At 39.3% G+C, this 19,758-nt stretch overlaps 1 protein-coding gene across 9 annotated transcripts in view; it reads left to right on the top strand.

The window, feature by feature from the left end:
* Positions 1–19,263, top strand: part of PANK1 (pantothenate kinase 1) — a 111,259-nt gene extending 91,996 nt beyond the window's left edge. For 7 of the 9 annotated variants that reach the window (XM_060126432.1, XM_060126429.1, XM_060126430.1 and 4 more), the window contains 5 exons: positions 697–950; positions 5,955–6,131; positions 6,637–6,760; positions 14,922–15,047; positions 18,099–19,263. In XM_060126432.1, the coding sequence (XP_059982415.1) occupies positions 697–950; positions 5,955–6,131; positions 6,637–6,760; positions 14,922–15,047; positions 18,099–18,158 (741 nt within the window). In that variant the 3' untranslated portion in view covers positions 18,159–19,263. Of the gene's footprint in view, positions 1–679; positions 1,028–5,954; positions 6,132–6,636; positions 6,761–14,921; positions 15,048–18,098 lie in introns of those variants that run through there. The other 2 variants (XM_060126431.1, XM_060126434.1) reach the window with 2 other exon arrangements.
* The last annotated feature ends 495 nt before the right edge of the window (positions 19,264–19,758 follow it).

Raw genomic sequence — 19,758 nt, 5'->3', positions numbered from 1 at the left:
TGCTCTGACAAATTACCACAAACCTAGCAGCTTAAAACAACGGAAATTTACTCAGTCATAGTTCTGGAGGCCAGAGGGCCGAAATCAAGGTGTTGGCAGGACCACACTTCCTTCAGAGACTCCTGGGCAGAATCCATTCTTTGCCTCTCCCAGCGTCTGGTGGCCATCGGCCTTCCTTGGCCTGTGGTGCAGTTCTCCAGGCTCTGCCTCGCGTCTTTACACGGCCTTCTCCTCTGTGTCTGTCAGATCTTTCCTGTGTCTCGTAAGGAAACTGTCAGTGGACTTAGAGCCCACCCAGATAACCCAGGATGCCCTCTGCATCTCAAGATTCTTCACTGAATCACACCTGCAAAGACCCTTTTTCCAAATAAGGCAGCATTCACAGGTTCTGAAAATTAGGACATGGACGTAACTTTCAGGGGCAACCCTTCTGCCTACCCCACCTGCTAGTGGCTTCCTTGCCAGCTATCAGGTAGGGTCCTGTCTCTCAGCAGGCACCGTGGGTAGACACGACATCCGGTAAAGGCTGCCTTTCCAGTGGAATGACTGGTTCTCAACAAGATTTCACAGCGTGGTGCTTGAAGGATGTTTCCATACTTTTCCTGTTCATGACACATGTTAAGTTCAGCTGAAAGCTTCCGGGGGCTTCCCCTGAGGTGGTAGTGGTCTCTCTCACAAGGGTTCCTTCTCTTTCAGATTGCTGACCTTCAGCTCCACAAACTGGACGAACTGGACTGTCTGATTCAGGGCCTGCTTTACGTTGACTCTGTTGGCTTCAACGGCAAGCCGGAATGTTACTATTTTGAAAATCCCACAAATCCCGAATTGTGTCAAAAAAGGCCGTACTGTCTGGATAACCCGTACCCTATGTTGCTGGTGAACATGGGCTCAGGTGTCAGCATCCTAGCAGTGTACTCCAAGGACAACTATAAAAGAGTTACAGGGACCAGGTAAACGTGGTTTCCACTAGAAGAACCTTTTTGTGCTTAAACCCAGGCCTCTTCCTTGAAGACCACTTTCTGAAAAGGTTATTTATATTTAATACATTTTTAAAAGAAAGATCTTACCCTCCTCAGCCAACCAAAAAGGATCTATTGGATATGTTACACAGGGTGATTTATAGAAAGGTTAATAAAACACAGCCTTGGTTGGAAACTCGTGAGGTTGTGGGAAAAAGTGTTGCACATACCAGAAATTTTCCCAAAGGCAGACATATTAAGTGCCAGGTGAATGGCAGGGACCACATGCACAGTAGAATCCAGGTGGAAGGATGCTTGGGATGGTCAAAGAGGGCTTCTTTCTGGAAGTACCTTGGTGCCTAGCACAGGAAGAATTGCTTGAAATAGTCATTCCAATCAGTGAGCCAGATTGGGTTTACAAAGAGTGTTTTTTACCCTCAGGTAAATGCTCCAGCTGCAAACTGGAATAGTCAGCACACCTCACGGGGAATTGGGGAGTGCAGTGGACGGGAAAACAGCCCTGCAACTAGAGCAGAGCAGAGTACCATGTTTCTTAATGTACACACTCCCCAAGGGCACGTGGGCTCAGCTTCCTGTTAATGGGGATTCAACACGGGAAAAAGACCCAGGGTCAGAAGTCTTTGAGAAATTGTAGTATAAACAAAATTAAACAGGTTTTCCTTACTTATAAGAAGATTTGGTATGAAGTGTTTCTTCAACTTATTGGAACACAGAGCCCAGTTTTGGAAGAACAACTTAAGGAGCTAGTGTTGTGTGCTTTGAAACATGGTATTGAAACCCTTGTTTTTGATAGATGAAGATATCACGTAACTTCTCTGGGCCTCAGTTTCCTTGTTTGTGCCATGAGTGAGTGAGTTGTTTCTTAGTTTTACAAGCTTTTCCAGTACTGAAATTCTGTGGTTCTACTCACCCGTTAGGAGGAGAGCACTGCTTTTCTCCTGTATTGACATGACTTGTGATGGGTTCTGCAGACATCAGTGGTTCACCACTGGGGAAGAGAAGATTGAGGCCCCCAGGGGACGTTTGGCAATGTCTGGAGACAGTTTTTTGTTGTCACAACTGGAGGTGCAATGATAATGGCATCTAGTGACCAGAGGTTAGGGACGCTGCTAAATATCCTACAGTGCATTGGTCAGTCCCCCACAGCAAAAAAAGTATCAAGCCCCAAATGTTAACAGTTAGTGGTGTTAAGAAACCCTGAACCACACATTCTGACCATCCTGCTTGTGTCCGGAATATAGGCTTTGGTGTGTACGTTAATTGCCGCTAGTCAATACATTTTCTCAGTGAGAATACAGCACTAACCTTACTTGCTCACGTGAGAATCACAACGGGCCCCGTGGCCTCATTAGGACGGTCAGAACTGTCCGAGACAAACGAAGAGTTCGGCTGAGCTGGTTTTACCTTGAGAGAGTGATCTCCTGAGAAAGGTATAATTTTTAAGAAACTACAAACTGCTTCCCCAAAGGAGCCATTGAATTGGTAGAGCTAGTCTCAAGGTAACAACAAGCTAAACATTTTCCAGAATGAGAGATATTTATAATTTTGTTCATTAACACTTAACAAATTCATGAATTATATCACAGGTACGCTCTCTCAAACTTGGGGGTTCTAAGGATCTGGGTTGTCTTTGAATAACAAGCCCAATTGTGACGTTTGATATCTGTCACATGTGCAATAATGCCTGTCCATTCCAGTTATTGGTAAATGCCAGTTAATGATCACTGATTTGCAACATCAACAAATCCTGTGTGGATGCCCAAGCTTCCTTACAAGCTCTCTGTAACCAGTAGTTTTGGAAAGGTGCTACAGGAGACTGAAGGTTACTAGAGAGCCCTTTCTGGGGCTGCCACAGGTGGGGGAGGGGAATGAAATATCAAGTCTCTGGGCCCCAGATCTTGTCCAACCAGAGTTGTTCTGCCAAAGGTTTTTTTTGATCCAAGTTAGAAAACCACTGATCTAAACTAGAGGCATACCTCGGAGATACTGCAGGTTCCATTCTAGACCTCCGCAATAAGCGAGTATCGCCATAAGGCGAATCACACGAATTTTTTGGTTTCTCATTGCATATAAATGTTGTGTTTACGCTGTACTGTAGTCTATTAAGTGTGCACTAGAATTATGTTTTAAAAATATATATGCCTTTATTAAAAAATATGTTATTGCTAAAAAATGCTAACCATCATCTAAGCCTTTGGTGGGTAATAATCCTTATCGATAGTAGCACCAAACATCACAGATCACCATAACAAATAGAATAATAATTTTAAAATTTGAAATATTGGGAGAATTACCCAAAATGTGACACAGAGACACAAAGTGAGCAAGTGTTGTTGGAAAAATGGCACCAATAGACTTGCGGATGCAGGATTGCTGCAAACCTTCAATTTGTAAAAAATGCAATATCTGCAAAGTGTAATAAAGGGCAGCAGAGGAAAATGAGGTGTGCCTGTATTTTGGTCAGCAGTGAACATCCGTGTGTGGAATACACTTTGGGAATCACTGATTTAAGCAAAGGCTTCAGTTTTAATTTTGTTACTCCTACTGTGATAGCTATAACTCTAGGTTTTTTGTTATTCTCATATACCCTATTTTCCCATTCAGCATTTTTATTTTTAGGAAGCCACATCATTACAGGATATCCGTTTTCTTTTAAGCATGTGATTTTAAATGGTTTGTTTCAGTGTTGTCTGTAACTTTACTGCATCCTAGATTAGTAGCAACATTTCTGTTGACCAACTCCAATTTTATTATAGAAGTCAACTGAAAAAACAGAACTTAACAGCTAACATTGTTAGAATGTGTAATCTATTAAAGAGGAATGAAAAGAATTTTAAAACTTCAGTGAAACGAACAGTGCAGCTCATTTCATTCTTTTGGAATCAGTTTTAAGGGCATGGATAATTAAGTAATTGGATTCTTCTACTTCTTCCGAAAATTCCTCACTACAAGTTGGTTGGGTTTTTTAAAAAAAATGATGTTTTGGTCTCTGATTTGCTGAGAATCTTGCTGTGTGTCTGCTGAAACAAACATGTATCTGATTATGAGAGAATCACTAGACTGGAGAGTGGTTAGCAGGTTAAGGAGGTCAATAAAGTGCTCTTCTGCAACCGTGCATTCTCTCCTCCTATCTGCAGTACTCCAGCTGTGCCAATCCATGCTCGCTTTCTCCATTCAGCTCCGATTCTGTCTGGAGTCACCTGTCACTTTCCAGTCATACAAAGCCCATGTCCTTTTTCACTCATACCAACACATCAGATGATGAGTTGCCTTCTTTCTAAGTCAGCCAGTGTCTTCAGGTGCCTATGTTTGGAGTTGGTTGTTGAACACCTTGATGAATCCAAATACCTGATATTCAAAGAAAGGTTATTAGTGTGGATGAAAGGTAGGAACTAGAAATGTGAGCCAAGCCTTTTAAAAGAATATAAAGAGAGAAAACAAGGCAAATTCAGATGACACGCAAACCAAAAAGCATTCCCATTAAACCACGCTAGCTTTCTAGGGTAGACTGAAACTAACGACGTCGCATGAGGTGCCCTGTTAAATGTAAATGAAGACAAACTTTCTTAGAGGGAATCCAAACTTTCTACTGTGACTGAGGTGTCAAGGCAGTAATGCCCACAGAGCTCTTTTTGTCCTTGTGGTACTGCACCGACAGTTTGGATACGGTGACTTGTGCCCAGCTACCTAGTTTTCCATGAGGACCCATCATTTCAATCAAGTATGTATTTTTGTAAGAATCACTATTTAAGAAATATCACAGTTAGTCCTTAGATGTGATTTAAAGAACCGTGTGTCTATAATCTGGTGCCTTCTTGGTAACAGTTATTGACAGTCAGTATAATTTACCCTAAATTTTCTTTTTTCAAATTTAAGTTTTAAAAATAACCTCGATCTCAACTTGAATTTTCTCTTAAAAGCCAGTAGCCAAACACATGTGGAATTCCCAGGGCTAGCAGCTCTTGAGGCTTCAGAACAAATTGATGTGCATTTGCTCTTCTGTCTAGTAGGTAAAGAGTAAGGCCCATTCGTGGCCATATCAGTGCTCTTTCCTGCCAGGAGCTCACTGGTGACAGCTTTACTCTGAATCTGCTTTACTTCCCCTCAGGTAACTTTGATATTAATACACAATTGAGTTCACTTTCAACTATCATAATTGGTTTCTAATTTTTTCTCAAAAGACTATTTTAGAAGAATTTCCCCCCAAACAACTGAAAGCTTTTAAAACATGGTTTGAGCATTGAAACCATTTTAAGATCTTTGTTACTATTCTTTGACTATTGGGTGGTAAGTAAAGTACTAATAACCTTTTCTAGAGTTTACTAGAAAAAAATCCAATATGAGATCCATCGGTGGTTTCCTTTCTGAAATTTTTGAGGAGCTTAAATGAAATTATTTCTGCTAGAGAAGCAAGGTCAGATGAAAGATACAGCTTGGGGGCCAGCTATTCCACGCAGCGTCCCAGTTCAGTTTTGTCACCACAGAGTTTGTCTCTATAGATATGAACTGTGCTTCAGGTACACACAGTTTCTTTTTCTAAGTGTTTGTTTAGCTACATATGTTTGTATTTTTTCTTTTTAATAGAGGTCATTTCTCTGGTTATTTGCTGCTTTCAGACCACGCAAATAAGGGAGATAGATCATGATTTGGCCCCATTTTATAGGTGGGAAGATTGCATGAAGCACTTAGGTCAGTGGCTAGTTCAAGGTCTCACAACGGAAATCAGTGAGAGTCTTTCTCTGGTTTTGTTCTTAAACTTCAGGGCGAGTTTTCCTTGATGTTTCTTTTAGTCTCTGCCCTCTTTTTTTATCCAATCTACCCTAAAGCTCTTTTTCACCCAGCACTTTGATTCAAGTGCCCCTTTGTTTTTCTTCTGTTCTTATTAACCCATATTAGTGATATTGATGTAGTTGGGGACTTGGATGGGCATCTCTTAAAGTAAAACTTAAAAAATAAACCTTATTGTTCCTTCAGTCTTGGAGGTGGAACATTCCTAGGCCTATGTTGCTTGCTGACTGGTTGTGAGACCTTTGAAGAAGCTCTGGAAATGGCAGCTAAAGGCGACAGCACCAATGTTGATAAGCTGGTGAAGGACATTTACGGAGGAGACTATGAACGATTTGGCCTTCAAGGATCTGCGGTAGCATCAAGGTAGAGACTAAGTAGCTAGGAGCAGTAGCGATTAAACACAAGGCAACCTCTCCACCCTGGCTGTTCATTTAGTTGTTGTTTTTTTTAAATGTCAACCCACCAGCCTGGTGCAAGGATCTATGGTATTGGAGCTCAGACTTGATCTCCTGCCCTTGATGAAGCACTGAGATGTTTAGCTCTTGTTGCTTGTGCTTAAAATAAGGCAGCTTTGAAAGAAGGTTCTGGAAAACTGCAACAGTTTCCCCCGTTCCATTCTTGTCCAGATATCTAGAGGCATTTAAATTTTTTTTTTCCCCCGTTAATAGCCATGCTACTTTGTCCCTATTAAGAAAAGGGCAGCCAACCATTCATACCGTAATCCTGTCTGCTTGTAAACCATGGTAGCCAAATCAGGTCATTTGAGCTCAATCAGAGTTATTCATAAAGCTTTCCACAGTACTTTGGTGGAAGCGTGGGGCCTGCCTAAGGATGATTTTGAACACTCTCGCTACTATTTCCAACATAGCTTTGGCAACATGATGAGTAAGGAAAAGCGAGATTCCATCAGCAAGGAAGACCTCGCCCGAGCCACCCTGGTCACCATCACCAACAACATTGGCTCCATTGCTCGGATGTGTGCATTGAATGAGGTAAGGCCTTAACCTAGGGAAAGCCATGTGTCATTCATAAACATCGTTTGGCAGTGCAATAACTGTTGACCCTCACAAAACCACAGATCCTTAGGAAACCTGCCCTTCCTCGTAGTCACACCTGGTAGGACATGAGGGGCGTGTGTTGCGGGGAGGGACAGGAGTATGTTTTAGTTTTAAGTAGGCACTAGATGATGACAAACAAAACCATCTAACTGTGGAAACATGGTAAAAATGACAATCTATACCATAACCTCTCCAACCTCATGGACACACACCTAATGAAGGCTGGCGAAAATCTCTCTGCATCCTTGCAAATAATTGCAGGTAAAACATTCCACTTGCAATATTCGATATTCTCTCTGCTTTCAGCTTCTTTACAGTGTTGCCTTGTGGCATGGAGTTCAAGCAGCATTGTACAGGGCTATCAAAGCACAGAGAGCTTGCTACAGCTGGGGCCAGCCAGAGCCCCAGGCACAAGAAAGGGTGGACCTGATGACAGACCAAGCTTTGGTACCATGTGTTAAAACACCGCAAAATTCCTTTGCAAAGAATGGAACCCTTTTCTGAAATACAAGATGTGTAAAGTAGGTGTGTAATACAGCTGAGTTGTATTAGGAAGACAAGAAAGAGGGGGCATGGAATAGGTAATAGTAGAAGAAGCACTAAAGAATCTAGTAGCATCAGTAGTAGACTTTTTTTTGATATAAATTTTAAGAGAAATATGACATACCTACAGAAGAGGGCTCAAATCACAAGTGTACAGCCTGACGAATTTTCACACACACACACACACACACACAAACACACACCCCTAATACCCACCACACAGATCAAGAACTAGAACATTACAGGTACTGCAGAAACCCTTTCCAACCCCCTTCTAGTTGAATAGTGGACTGTTAAACAGGGTATGAGGCAGTCTTTATAATAGGTGGATGGCAGCCCTTCCTTTGAACTCTGGGGTTACAAGAGAGACATCCTCCTTTCACAATATTTTCACAATATTTTTTTTTCTTTATTGGAGTATAAATGCTTTACAATGTTGTGTTCATTTCTGCTGTACAACAAAGTGAATCAGCTATATGTATACATATATCCCCACATCCCCTTCCTCTTGAGCCTCCCTCCCACCCTCCCTATCCCATCCTTCAAGGTCATCACAAAGCATCAAGTTGATCTCGTGCTATGCAGAAGCTTCCCACTAGCCATCCATTTTACATTTGGTAGGATAAATATGTCAGTGCTACTCTCTTACTTCGTCCCAGCTTCCCCTTCCCACCCAGTGCCCTCAAGTCTGTCCTCTACGTCTGCATCTGCATCTTTATTCCTGCCCTGCCACTAGGTTCATCAGTACCACTTTTTTAAATTCCATATATATGCGTTAGCATACAGTATTTGTTTTTCTCTTTCTGACTTACTTCACTCTATATGACAGACCCTAGGTCCATCCACCTCACTACAAGTAACTCAGTTTCGTTTCTTTTCATGGCTGAGTAATATTCCATTGTATATATGTGCCACATTATCTTTATCCATTCATCTGTCGATGGACACTTAGGTTGCTTCCATGTTCTAACTATTGTAAATAGTGCTGCAGTGAACATTGTGGTACATGACTCTTTTTGAATTATGGTTTTCTCACGGAATATGCCCAGTAGTGGGATTCCTGGGTCATATGGTAGTTCTATTTTTAGTTTTTTAAGGAACCTCCATACTGTTCTCCATAGTGGCTGTATCAATTTACATTCCCACCAACACTGCAGGAGAGTTCCCTTTTCTCCACACACTCTCCAGCATTTATTGTTTGTAGAATTTTTGATGATGGCCATTTTGACCGGTGTGAGGTGATACCGGATTGTGGTTTTGATTTGCATTTCTCTAATGATTAGTGATGTTGAGCATCATTTCATGTATTTGTTGGCCATCCGTATGTCTTCTTTGGAGAAATGTCTATTTAGGTCTTCCACCCATTTTTGGATTAGGTTGTTTGTTTTTTTGATATTGAGCTGCATGAGCTGCTTGTATATTTTGGAGATTAATCCTTTGTCAGTTGCTTCATTTGCAAATATTTTCTCCCATTCTGAGGGCTGTCTTTTCATCTTGTTTATGGTTTCCTTTGCTGCGCAAAAGCTTTTACATTTCATTAGGTCCCATTTGTTTATTTTTGTTTTTATTTCCATTACCCTAGGAGGAGGGTCAAATAAGATCTTGCTGTGATTTATGTCATAGAGTGTTCTTCCTATGTTTTCCTCTAAGAGTTTGATAGTGTCTGGCCTTACATTTAGGTCTTTAATCCATTTTGAGTTTATTTTTGTGTATGGTGTTAGGGAGTGTTCTAATTTCATTCTTTCACATGTAGCTGTCCAGTTTTCCCAGCACCACTTACTGAAGAGGCTGTCTCCATTGTCTATTCTTGCCTCCTTTGTCAAAGATAAGGGGACTGTATGTGTGGAGGTTTTCTCTGGGCTTTCTATCGTGTTCCATTGATCTATATTTCTGTTTTTGTGCCAGTACCATATTGTCTTAATTACTGTAGCTTTGTAGTATAGTCTGAAGTCAGGGAGCCTGATTCCTCCAGCTCCGTTTTTCTTTCTCAAGATGGCTTTGGCTATTCACGGTCTTTTGTGTTACCATACAAATTGTAAAATTTCTTGTTCTAGTTCTGTGAAAAATGCCATTGGTAATTTGACAAGGATTGCACTGAACCTGTAGCTTGCTTTTGGTAGTATAGTCATTTTCACAATGTTGATTCTTCCAATCCAGGAGCATGGTATATCTCTCCATCTGTTTATGTTATCTTTGATTTCTTTCATCAGTGTTTTATATTTTCTGAGTACAGGTCTTTTGCCTCTTTAGGTAGGTTTTTTCCTAGGTATTTTATTCTTTTTGTTGCAGTGGTAAATGGGATTTTTTTCCTTAATTTCTCTTTCTGATCTTTCATTGTTAGTGTATAAGAATGCAAGAGATTTCTGTGCATTAATTTTGTATCCTGCTACTTTACCAAATTCATTGATTAGCTGTAATAGTTTTCTGGTAGCATCTTTAGGATTCTCTATGTATAGTATCATGTCATCTGCAAACAATGACAGTTTTCCTTCTTCTTTTCCAATTTGGATTCCTTTAATTTCTTTTTCTTCTCTGACTGCTGTGACTAGGACTTCCAATACTATGTTGAATAATAGTGGTGAGAGTGGACAACCTTGTCTTGTTCCTGATCTTAGAGGAAATGATTTCAGTTTTTCACCATTGAGAGTTGGCTGTGGGTTTGTCATATATGGCTTTTATTATGTTGAGGTAGGTTCCCTCTGTGCCCACTTTCTGGAGAGCTTTTATCATAAATGGTGTTGAATTTTGTCAAAAGCTTTTTCTGCATCTATTGAGAGGACCATATGGTTTTTATTCTTCAATTTGTTAATATGGTGTAGCACATTGATTGATTTGTGTATATTGGAGAATCCTTGCATCCCTGGGATAAATCCCACTTGATCATGGTGTATGATCCTTTTACTGTGTTGTTGGATTCTGTTTGCTATTATTTTGTTGAGGATTTTTGTGTCTCTGTCCATCAGTGATGTTGGTCTATAATTTTCTTTTTTGGTGATATCTTTGTCTGGTTTTGGTATCAGGGTGATTGTGGCCTCATAGAATGAGTTTGGGAGTATTCCTCACTCCACAATTTTTTGGAAGAGTTTGAGAAGGATGGATATTAACGCTTCTCTAAATGTTTGATAGAATTCGCCTGTGAAGCCCTCTAGTCCTGGACTTCTGTTTGTTGGAAGATTTTTAATTACAGTTTCAATTTCATTATCTGTGATTGGTCTGTTTATATTTTCCAGTTCTTCCTGGTTCAATCTTGGAAAGCTGTACTTGTCCAAGAATTTGTCCATTTCTTCCAGGTTGTCCATTTTATTGGCATATAGTTGCTGGTAGTAGTCTCTTATGATCTGTTGTATTTCTGTGGTGTCAGTTGTAATCTCTCCTTTTTCATTTCTAATTTTATTGATTTGAGTCCTCTCCCTTTTTTTCTTGATGAATCTCTGGCTAAAGATTTATCAACTTTTTTTATCTTCTCAAAAAACCAACTTTTAGTTTTATCGATCTTTGCTATTATTTTCTTCATTTCTATTTCATTTATCTCTGCTCTGATTTTGTGATTTCTTTCCTTCTACTAACTTTGGGTTTTCTTTGTTCTTCTTTTCCTAGTTGCTTTAGGTGTAAGGTTAGATTGTTTATTTGAGATTTTTCTTGTTTCTTGAGGTGAGCTTGAATTGCTATGAACCTCCCTCTTAGAACTGCTTTTGCTGCGTTCCATAGGTTTTGGATCATTTTGTTTTCGTTGTCATTTGTTTCTAGGTATTTTTTTTATTTCTTCTTTGATTTCTTCAGTGATTTCTTGGTTATTTAGCAGTGCACTGTTTAGCCTCCATGTACTTGTGTTTTTTACTGTTTTTTCCTGTAATTGATTTCTAATCTTATAGCGTTGTAGACAGAAAAGATGCTTGATACAATTTCAATTTTATTAAATTTTCCAAGCCTTGATTTGTGACCCAAGATGTGATCTATTCTAGAGAACGTACCATGTGCACTTGAGAAGAAAGTGTATTCTTCCACTTTCATTTGGAATGTCCTAAAAATATCTATTAAGTCTATCTGGTCTATTGTGTCACTTAAAGCTTTTGTTTCCTTATTTATTTTCTGTCTGGATGATGTGTCTATTGGTGTAAGTGGGGTGTTAAAATCCCCCAGTATTATTGTGTTACTGTCAATTGCTTATGTATTGAGGTGCTCCTATGTTGGGTGCATAAATATTTACAGTTGTTATATCTTCTTCTTGGATTGATCCCTTGATCATTATGTAGTGTCCTTCCTTATCTCTTATAACAGTCTTTATTTTAAAGTCTATTTTATCTGATATGAGTATTGCTACTGCAGCTTTCTTGTGATTTCCATTTGCATGGAATATCTTTTTCCATCCCCTCATTTTCAGTCTGTATGTGTCCCTAGGTCTGAAGTGGGTTTCTTGTAGACAGCATATATCAGGGTCTTGTTTTTGTATCCATTCAGCCAGTCTGTGTCTTTTGGTTGGGGCATTTAATCCATTTACATTTGAGGTGATTGTCGATATGTATGTTCCTATTACCATTTTCTTAATTGATTTGGGTTTGTTTTTATGAGTCTTTTTGTTCTCCTGTGTTTCCCACTTAGAGAAGTTCCTTCAGCATTTGTTTTAAAGCTAGTTTGGTGGTGCTGAATTTTCGTAGCTTTTGCTTGTCTGTAAAGCTTTTGATTTCTCTGTCAAATCTGAATGAGATCCTTGCTGGGTAGAGTAAGGTTGTAGGTTTTTCCCATTCATCACTTTAAATATGTCCTGCCACTCCCTTCTGGCTTGCAGAGTTTCTGCTGAAAGATCAGCTATTAACTTTATGGTGATTCCCCTTGTATGTTATTTGTTGCTTTTCCCTTGCTGCTTTTAATAATTTTTCTTTGTATTTAATTTTTGATAGTTTGATTAATATGTATCTCAACATGTTTCACTTTGGGTTTATCCTGTATGGGACTCTCTGCACTTCCTGGACTTGATTGACTATTTCCTTTCCCATGTTAGGGTAGTTTTCGACTATGTCTTCAAATATTTTCTCAGACCCTTTCTTTTTCTCTTCTTCTTCTGGGGCCCCTATAATTCGAATGTTGGTGTGTTAAATGTTGTCCCAGAGGTCTCTGAGACTGCCCTCAATTCTTTTCATTCTTTCTTCTTTCTTCTGCTCCCTGGCAGTTATTCCCACCATTTTATCTTCCAGCTCACTCATCCATTCTTCTGCCTCAGTTATTCTGCTAGTGATTTCTTCTAGAGTATTTTTAATTTCAATTATTGTGTTGTTCATCATTGTTTGCTCTTTAGTTCTTCTAGATCTTTGTTAAACATTTCTTGTATTTTCTCCACTCTGTTTCCGAGATTTTGGATCATCTTTACTATCATTACTCTGAATTCTTTTTCAGGTAGGTTGCCTACTTCATCTTCATTTATTTGGTCTTGTAGGTTTTTACCATGCTCTTTCATCTGTAACATATTTTTGTCATTTCTTTTTTTTTTTTTTTTTGATTGGTGTGGCTGTATTCCTGTCTTACTGGTTGTTTGGCCTGAGGCGTCCACACTGGAGTTTACAGGCAGTTGGGTAGAGCTGGGTCTTGGTGTGAAATGAGGACCTCTGGGAGTCCTCACTCTGATTAATATTCCCTGGGGTCTGAGCTTCTCAGTTAGTCCAGCGGTTTGGACTTGGTGCTCCCACCACAGGAGCTCAGGCCCAACCTCCAGCCTGGGAACCAAGATTCCGCAAGCCACATGGTGTGGCAAAAAAAAAAAAAGAAAGAGAAAAAAAAGGAGCAGTTCAATAACAAAGAATAAAAAATAAAATAAAATTAGAAAGATAAAAATATATTAGGAAAAATAAAAATATAATCGAAACAAATGCAACAAGGTAAAACAAATCCACCACAGAAAAAATGAAAAAAAGAAGGAGGGGGAACAAGCCAAAAGGAGCAGAATAATAACAAAGTATAAAGAACAAAATAAAATTCCAAAAATAAAAGAACTATTAGAAAAAATGAAAATATAAATGAATCAACTACAAGGTGAAACAGAACCCCAATCTAAAAGAGGAAAAAAGAAAAAAAATAAAAAGCTTTGGCTATGGGGGGCAGAGTTTAGGCAGGGGGTGGAACTTAGGCAGGGGCGATGCTCAAGCGTGGGGTGGGGCCTCTGCTTAGGACCTGCGCAGAAGGGGAGAGGCAGCATGTCCAAACGGGAGCCTCTGGAGTGTGGAGTTCCAGAGTTTGGAGGTAAGGCCCTGGGTGAGGGCGTGTGGCTGGGGTTTATGCCCAGCGTGTTGGAGGGGGTCTCAGAGGGGGTCTCCGAGTGCAGAGGCAGGGCAGTGGCTGGGGGTGTGGGGTGAGGCTTGGGCTCTGCAGGGTAGGAGGGAGGCTCCAGGGCAGAGGATTAGGCCTGGGAGCCCAACAGGCTCCCCAGTGCCTAAGTGGACAGGGAAAGCACTGGCCACGTTCCCTTCCCTTCCTCCATGCCTACCCCCACCCAGGGTCTCCCCTGTCCCTGCTGGACCCCTAATCGTGGGCCCACCTCCCACCCCTCTACCCAGGGAAAATTTTCACAGTGGTTAATGGGTTCATGTATTGTTAAAGCTTCAGACAGTTAGAAGGCGATGTTCCCAGACCCTGGTTGCTCTTGATAGACTGAACAGAATAATGCCAGCTCCCAAGACTCCCTTCCCTTTGATATGAGTGACCATAGCAACTGGCTCTGTGAGTGAGTGAGGAGTGAGCAGTGTCTGTGTGGCAGATAGGCTGAGCTCAGTGTGAGGGGTGTGTTCAGAATACAAATCTGTATCCGTGACAACAAAAATATAAATGTATTATTTGTTATCGTATTGTAACCCACATACTGACCAAACAGGATATTTCACCATATATCCTAAAGGTAGAGACTGGGTATTGTTTCTTTTTTGTATTCCCAGTGTTTGGCACAGAGCAGCCTGACCACAGTTGTTAGATGAATAACCATGCCGTAGCCATTTAATTTATTGAGTTGGTTGGGAGTTCCCTGGTGGCCTAGTGGTTGGGGTTTGGAGCTGTCATTGCCATGGCCCAGATTCGATCCCTGGTCGGGGAACTGAGATCCCATGAGCCACGTGGCATGGCCAAAATATTTTAAAAAAAAATTTTTTTTTAATAAATAAAATTTTAAAAACAATTTATGAGTTGGTAATAATATATTTTATAGTTGGAGGTTTGGGGGATTTAAGGAATACACAGGCAAATTTAGATGAACTCCAGTTTTAATTTCATAGGTGAATGTTGGGAGCTGAATTTCATATCAGATCTAAGGCAGCCTAACATAATACCTGTAAATGAGCCCAGTATTAGTCTCTGCCTCCCCAAACCAAATTCTCCCCCTCATGTTCTTGTGGAATGCATTCTGAGGTTTGTTTAACTTCATCTTGGAAATCCTGAAATAATTCCACTTAAAAAAAAAAATTCACTCTGCAAGGTCCTGGAGTACAGTGATACACAGCACATTGGGTCTGTTGCTAAATGTTATTTTTATGTCATGGTTCCATTGTTTTTCTTTCATTTTTTTTTTTTCCAGAATATTGACAGAGTTGTGTTTGTTGGGAATTTTCTCAGAATCAATATGGTCTCCATGAAGCTGCTAGCATATGCCATGGATTTTTGGTCCAAAGGACAGCTAAAAGCTCTGTTTTTGGAACATGAGGTAGGTTGAGTTCACATGGACTTAATTGTCCTACATGGAAGTTTTTGGGTTGTCTAACATATGAGCGGGTTCCTTAGTTTGCATTTATGCAAAAGATAAGGAAGAACATTATATAAAATGGAAGCTCTGTTATCCAACAATCAGGACTAGTAGATGGTTAATTTAAAAAAACAAAAAAAATGTTTAAATGATTAATCATGGAAAAATATCTTCCTACTTTTACCATTCTATTTTAATATAAAATGTATAAATGTTCATTCACTCACCAATTTCTTGATATAGGACCAAGACCTATTTTTGAGCATGGGTTCTGCTGATCAGAGCTTTGTAATTGTCTTTTTTTTTTCCATAATCCACAAGTATTATGCAACTTTTATGATATCTGGTTTGTTTCTTTAAAGTAGATCAAGAAATTAAAGATACTTATGAAGCAATTTGGTTGCAGAGTCATTCTAGATTTTCCCAATCTTTCATAGGTAGGATCTACCTAAATAGAGGGCAGTGGTTTGTGACTACCTTTTTCAATCTTTGTTTCATTTTTTTCCATTTTTATTGAGATATAATTGACATATAGCATTGTATAAGTTTAAGGTACACAACAATGATTTGATATATGTATATACTGTAAAATGGTTATCAGTGTAAGTTTAGTTATCGTCCATCACCACACATTGTTACATTTTTTTTCCTTGAGATGAGAACTTTTAAGATCTACTTTCCTAGCAACTTTCACTTGTTAACTAGCTTTTTAATCTTTCTCAAGAATTTAACTGGATTTTCAAAGAGGTGACCATTCATCTTGTACTCTTTTTATTGGTTTAGGTGGCATATAATTACATTAGATTATTACATTAACAATCAAACTGTCATAAACAAATTTGAGGATAAACACAGGTGACTCTTGGCAAGTAAACAACTCAGCTGTTGAGAACAGAAGTGCTTGGGCTGCTCCGAGTAGCCTGGTGGCCTTGAGAGGCTGGTGTGCTAGCCATTAGGCAGCTTGTTTACAGAAGCAGCTCCGGTTAATGCAAAGGGTCCCTTATATCCAGTTTCTACACTAATACAAATCGGAGGTTTCTAAAACTGAGTGAGGAGCCCTCATCTCTTCCCACCTCTTCTATTCCCCTTTAAAATCAATACTGTAGAGAGCAGCTGTTTATCACGGGAGGTACCCAAAGCCTTGGGTATATTGCAGCATAAAGAACATTGGGAGAACGAGTGTCATAAATTTTAATTGTAATGGATAACTACTGTGGCATTTTTCTCATCTCCAAACTGAATTATTTATTTGAAAAGTTGCTGATGCATTTATAAATTATTTAGAGCTCTCTAAGCCTATGTTTTGTTTTATTAAAGCATCTAAGACAATACGAAGTTAAATACCAAATAGTTAACTGTTTAACTGTACTAAAGAAAGTTTTTGTTTTTGTCTTTTTAAGGAGGCTAAGGCATGAAGTGATATGACTTTTTTATGGGGGGCGAGGGCAGTGGAGTCTCAGAATTTTCACTCCCCCTCCTCCAACCAGAGCAGCTCCTTTTTTATCTGCTTAGTTACCGATTTCCCTTGTAAGATTTTGTTTAAAAAAATAATTAAAATGAAAAAGAAGACCACTCTTCTAGCCCATCTGGTGTTGCCATATTTAGCGATTAAAAATCTAGGACACAGTTGTTTTACCTGGCATTTATCTGGCAACCCTAAGTTTAGATCCTCTTGGACTAAGGCAGAAAACAAAGCCTGGAAGCCGTCAGGGATTAAAAGCCATCTACAAGGGCACACAGGGAGTTAGTTGATGGTAAGATAAGGAAAAAGAGCCAGCATTTGGGGGAAACCTACTTCTCTGGATAAAAAGGCATCCCTTTGTACAATCTTAGGCCTCTGTGAATGATGGCTTTGGTTTGTTACTAAGTATCATAACTCAGTCTCTATGGCCGATGAAAGTAGAGCAATTTTATATCTCCTTGTAGGTGTTTCTCAGAAATTTCTCTACCTTCTTAGGTTCACTCTCACTTAGGCAGGTCTTCCTGGAGGATATTATGGAGAGAGGACTTTTGGGAGGTGCTGGTGAGGTGGCCTTCCTGCCCTGCCTGGAGTCCTCACTCACTCAGTCCCACTCACTCCACTTATGTAAGTGAGCGTCTTCTAAGAGAAGTAGTCTAGCCAAGCCGTTGAGAGCACAGGCCCTCACTGACTTGGAGACCTTAGGCAATGACTCTACCTTTCCATTTCTGTTTTAGCTTTTGTGGAATGGGGTGATAATATTATTTGTCTCATAAAGTTACTGTGACGATTAAGTGAGGAAATCCATGTACATTTCTAGCATATAGTGAGCCCTCAGAGGTCAACTGGCAGTGGAGGCAAAGATCCTACCATGTAGTGTTCTGCCAGATGCCACCCATTTCGCAGTAAGTAACTGTTGAGTCAGGCAAATACCAGAGGAGGAGAGTCTCTTGGCTTTTGGAAACCAGCTTCTCTAAACATTTCCATTTTTCAGCTTCCTTCATTTTCACAGATAACGTGAGCTTTTCCTTTACAGATGAGCAAAGGGAAACTTAGCTGATTTAGATGCCTTTCCGGGATCTACTGAGGGAAGCTTAGAGCTGTACCTTGTGAGACATTACAACCTTGAAGTCAGATAGATTTGCGATTGAACCCTGGCACAACTCATGTGACCTTGAAAGGGTAATTTACTTTATTACCTCCCATTTCTCATCTGTGGAATGGGAGTAATGTGAATTTTGCCATGACAAGGATTAAAATGAAATAATCCTAATCCTAAAAATCCTAAAAATTGTCAACACTGATGTAGTATACACTGTGGGGCCAGATATTTTTCTACGCACTTTACATCAGTTAATTTATTTAATGTATATAAACAAATAGATATCCAATGCACTTATTATTATTATATCATATTTCATGCCAGAGGTCAGGTTTTAAGTTTCTTGTATCTATAGCATTAGGGGGCAGCATTCCTCGAATTATGAAAAACAGTAGGTGTTGGACTGAGGTTCAGAGATAATCGTACAGAAGTTTTCTCATTGTTGTTGTAGGGTTATTTTGGAGCTGTTGGGGCACTGCTGGAACTGTTCAAAATGACTGATGACCAGTAGAGATGGGACAGGGATCCAAGCTCTGCGGCTGGAGAGGGTGAAAGCCACTGTGGGACGGAAGCCAAGCCATTATGGCAGATGAACCTGCTGGATTTGTAAATAATTAAAATCCTTCTAGCTGATCTTTTCTCTTGGGTTTTGAGCTTATGATTCAAAATGGGGAATACAAGAGTTTTTTCTGTATACTGTATTTTTTAAAAAAATATTTGTGCAGCGTGGCCAAACCTACCAATCTTATGCATTGACTTTGAAAAATGATATGATGTTTAAGAAGGACCTGAAATGTAAGTGCTGTTTATTTTTCTTCTGGGGTTTACTGATCAGTGTGGTAATTTTAACTTCATTTAGTAATTACTCTAGGAGATTTTACCTTGACTTATATTTTTCATGACGTTTCATGATTTGCTGTTGGTTTCAAATGAAACTACAAATCTGTCATGTTTTACTGTGAACACTATTTTGTTTGTTTGTTTACCTTTTTGGGTCTCGTTTTTTCTGTTTGAATGTCTTAGGGAAAAAGAGAGTCCTTCCCCCTGTTTCTGTCCTCAGATGACTCCCCGTCCCCCCTCCAATACCGTTCTTTAATGTAATTGTTCATATTAATCAAGGTGCTGACCAACTCAATACAAAGTTAAGCACGAGATCTAAAGCTCTCAAAAGTGCCCTTGAAGAGAAAACTCTGAAAAAGTGTTCATGAATTTAGTGAGTCTGGCAAAAGTTGAAAATTATATGCAATTTTGTCGTATCCCTTATGAACATATAGTGTTGCGGTAGATTTATTTTATGTTAGGTTATGTTAAATTGAAATGTTCTCTGATGAGGTGTCCTCATCCAGGCACAGCGTATGAATGGCAACAAATCCTTGTGCAAGATATTGGGATTTACAGGGGAAAGTCTCCCGGTAGATTAACTGTTCACGTTGGGATGTTTAGGAGAAGTCATGGGTTGAGATGTCGTGTGGTAATATCTGTGTTTTGTACATGTATGTAGCTAGGAGCTTTGTAACAAGGCGTCTTAAATAATAATAAAGTTGTTTTTTATTTGAAATATTTTAAACAGTATTTCAATCCCACTTTCTAAAATTAAAAAAAAATTATTATACTGATCTATATATTTTTTTTCTGTTTGAAAGATATCATTGGGACTGATGGGTAACTTTCAAATGAGAGTCTTATACAAATACTGAAACACATGAGATCTAATGATTTAGAACTAATTAATCTTTTGAATTGAGCATATTGCTGAAAGGGATTTTTGAAGGGCAGTACAATTGCTCCGTGATGAAACTTTCCTTCTCTGCCTCTGGGTACTATCTTTAATTTCCATGTCTTCAAGTCTTGAAGAAGTTGATGTTAATGGAAGTATTCACTTGTCTGGTTGAAATAAAGCCTGTTTCTGTTGTGATTTTTTTTAGTGTATATGTTATTTTCATTTCTTAACCTTTATGTCCATCTTATCTGCTTTTGTATCATAAAATGAATATGTGTTGTACTTTTGCTACTCTACATTTCATAACTTGAAGCTTTCACATAAGCATGGTAAGGTCCAAAACACTGTGTCTTCAGTTGAAGCTGTAGCCCTATGCAGGGTTTTTTTTTTT

Source organism: Lagenorhynchus albirostris, chromosome 16 (assembly GCF_949774975.1).
Source record: "Lagenorhynchus albirostris chromosome 16, mLagAlb1.1, whole genome shotgun sequence".
Taxonomy (NCBI): domain Eukaryota; kingdom Metazoa; phylum Chordata; class Mammalia; order Artiodactyla; family Delphinidae; genus Lagenorhynchus; species Lagenorhynchus albirostris.
Note: the sequence above shows the minus strand (reverse complement) of the source record. Positions and strands in the feature narration are given on the sequence as shown.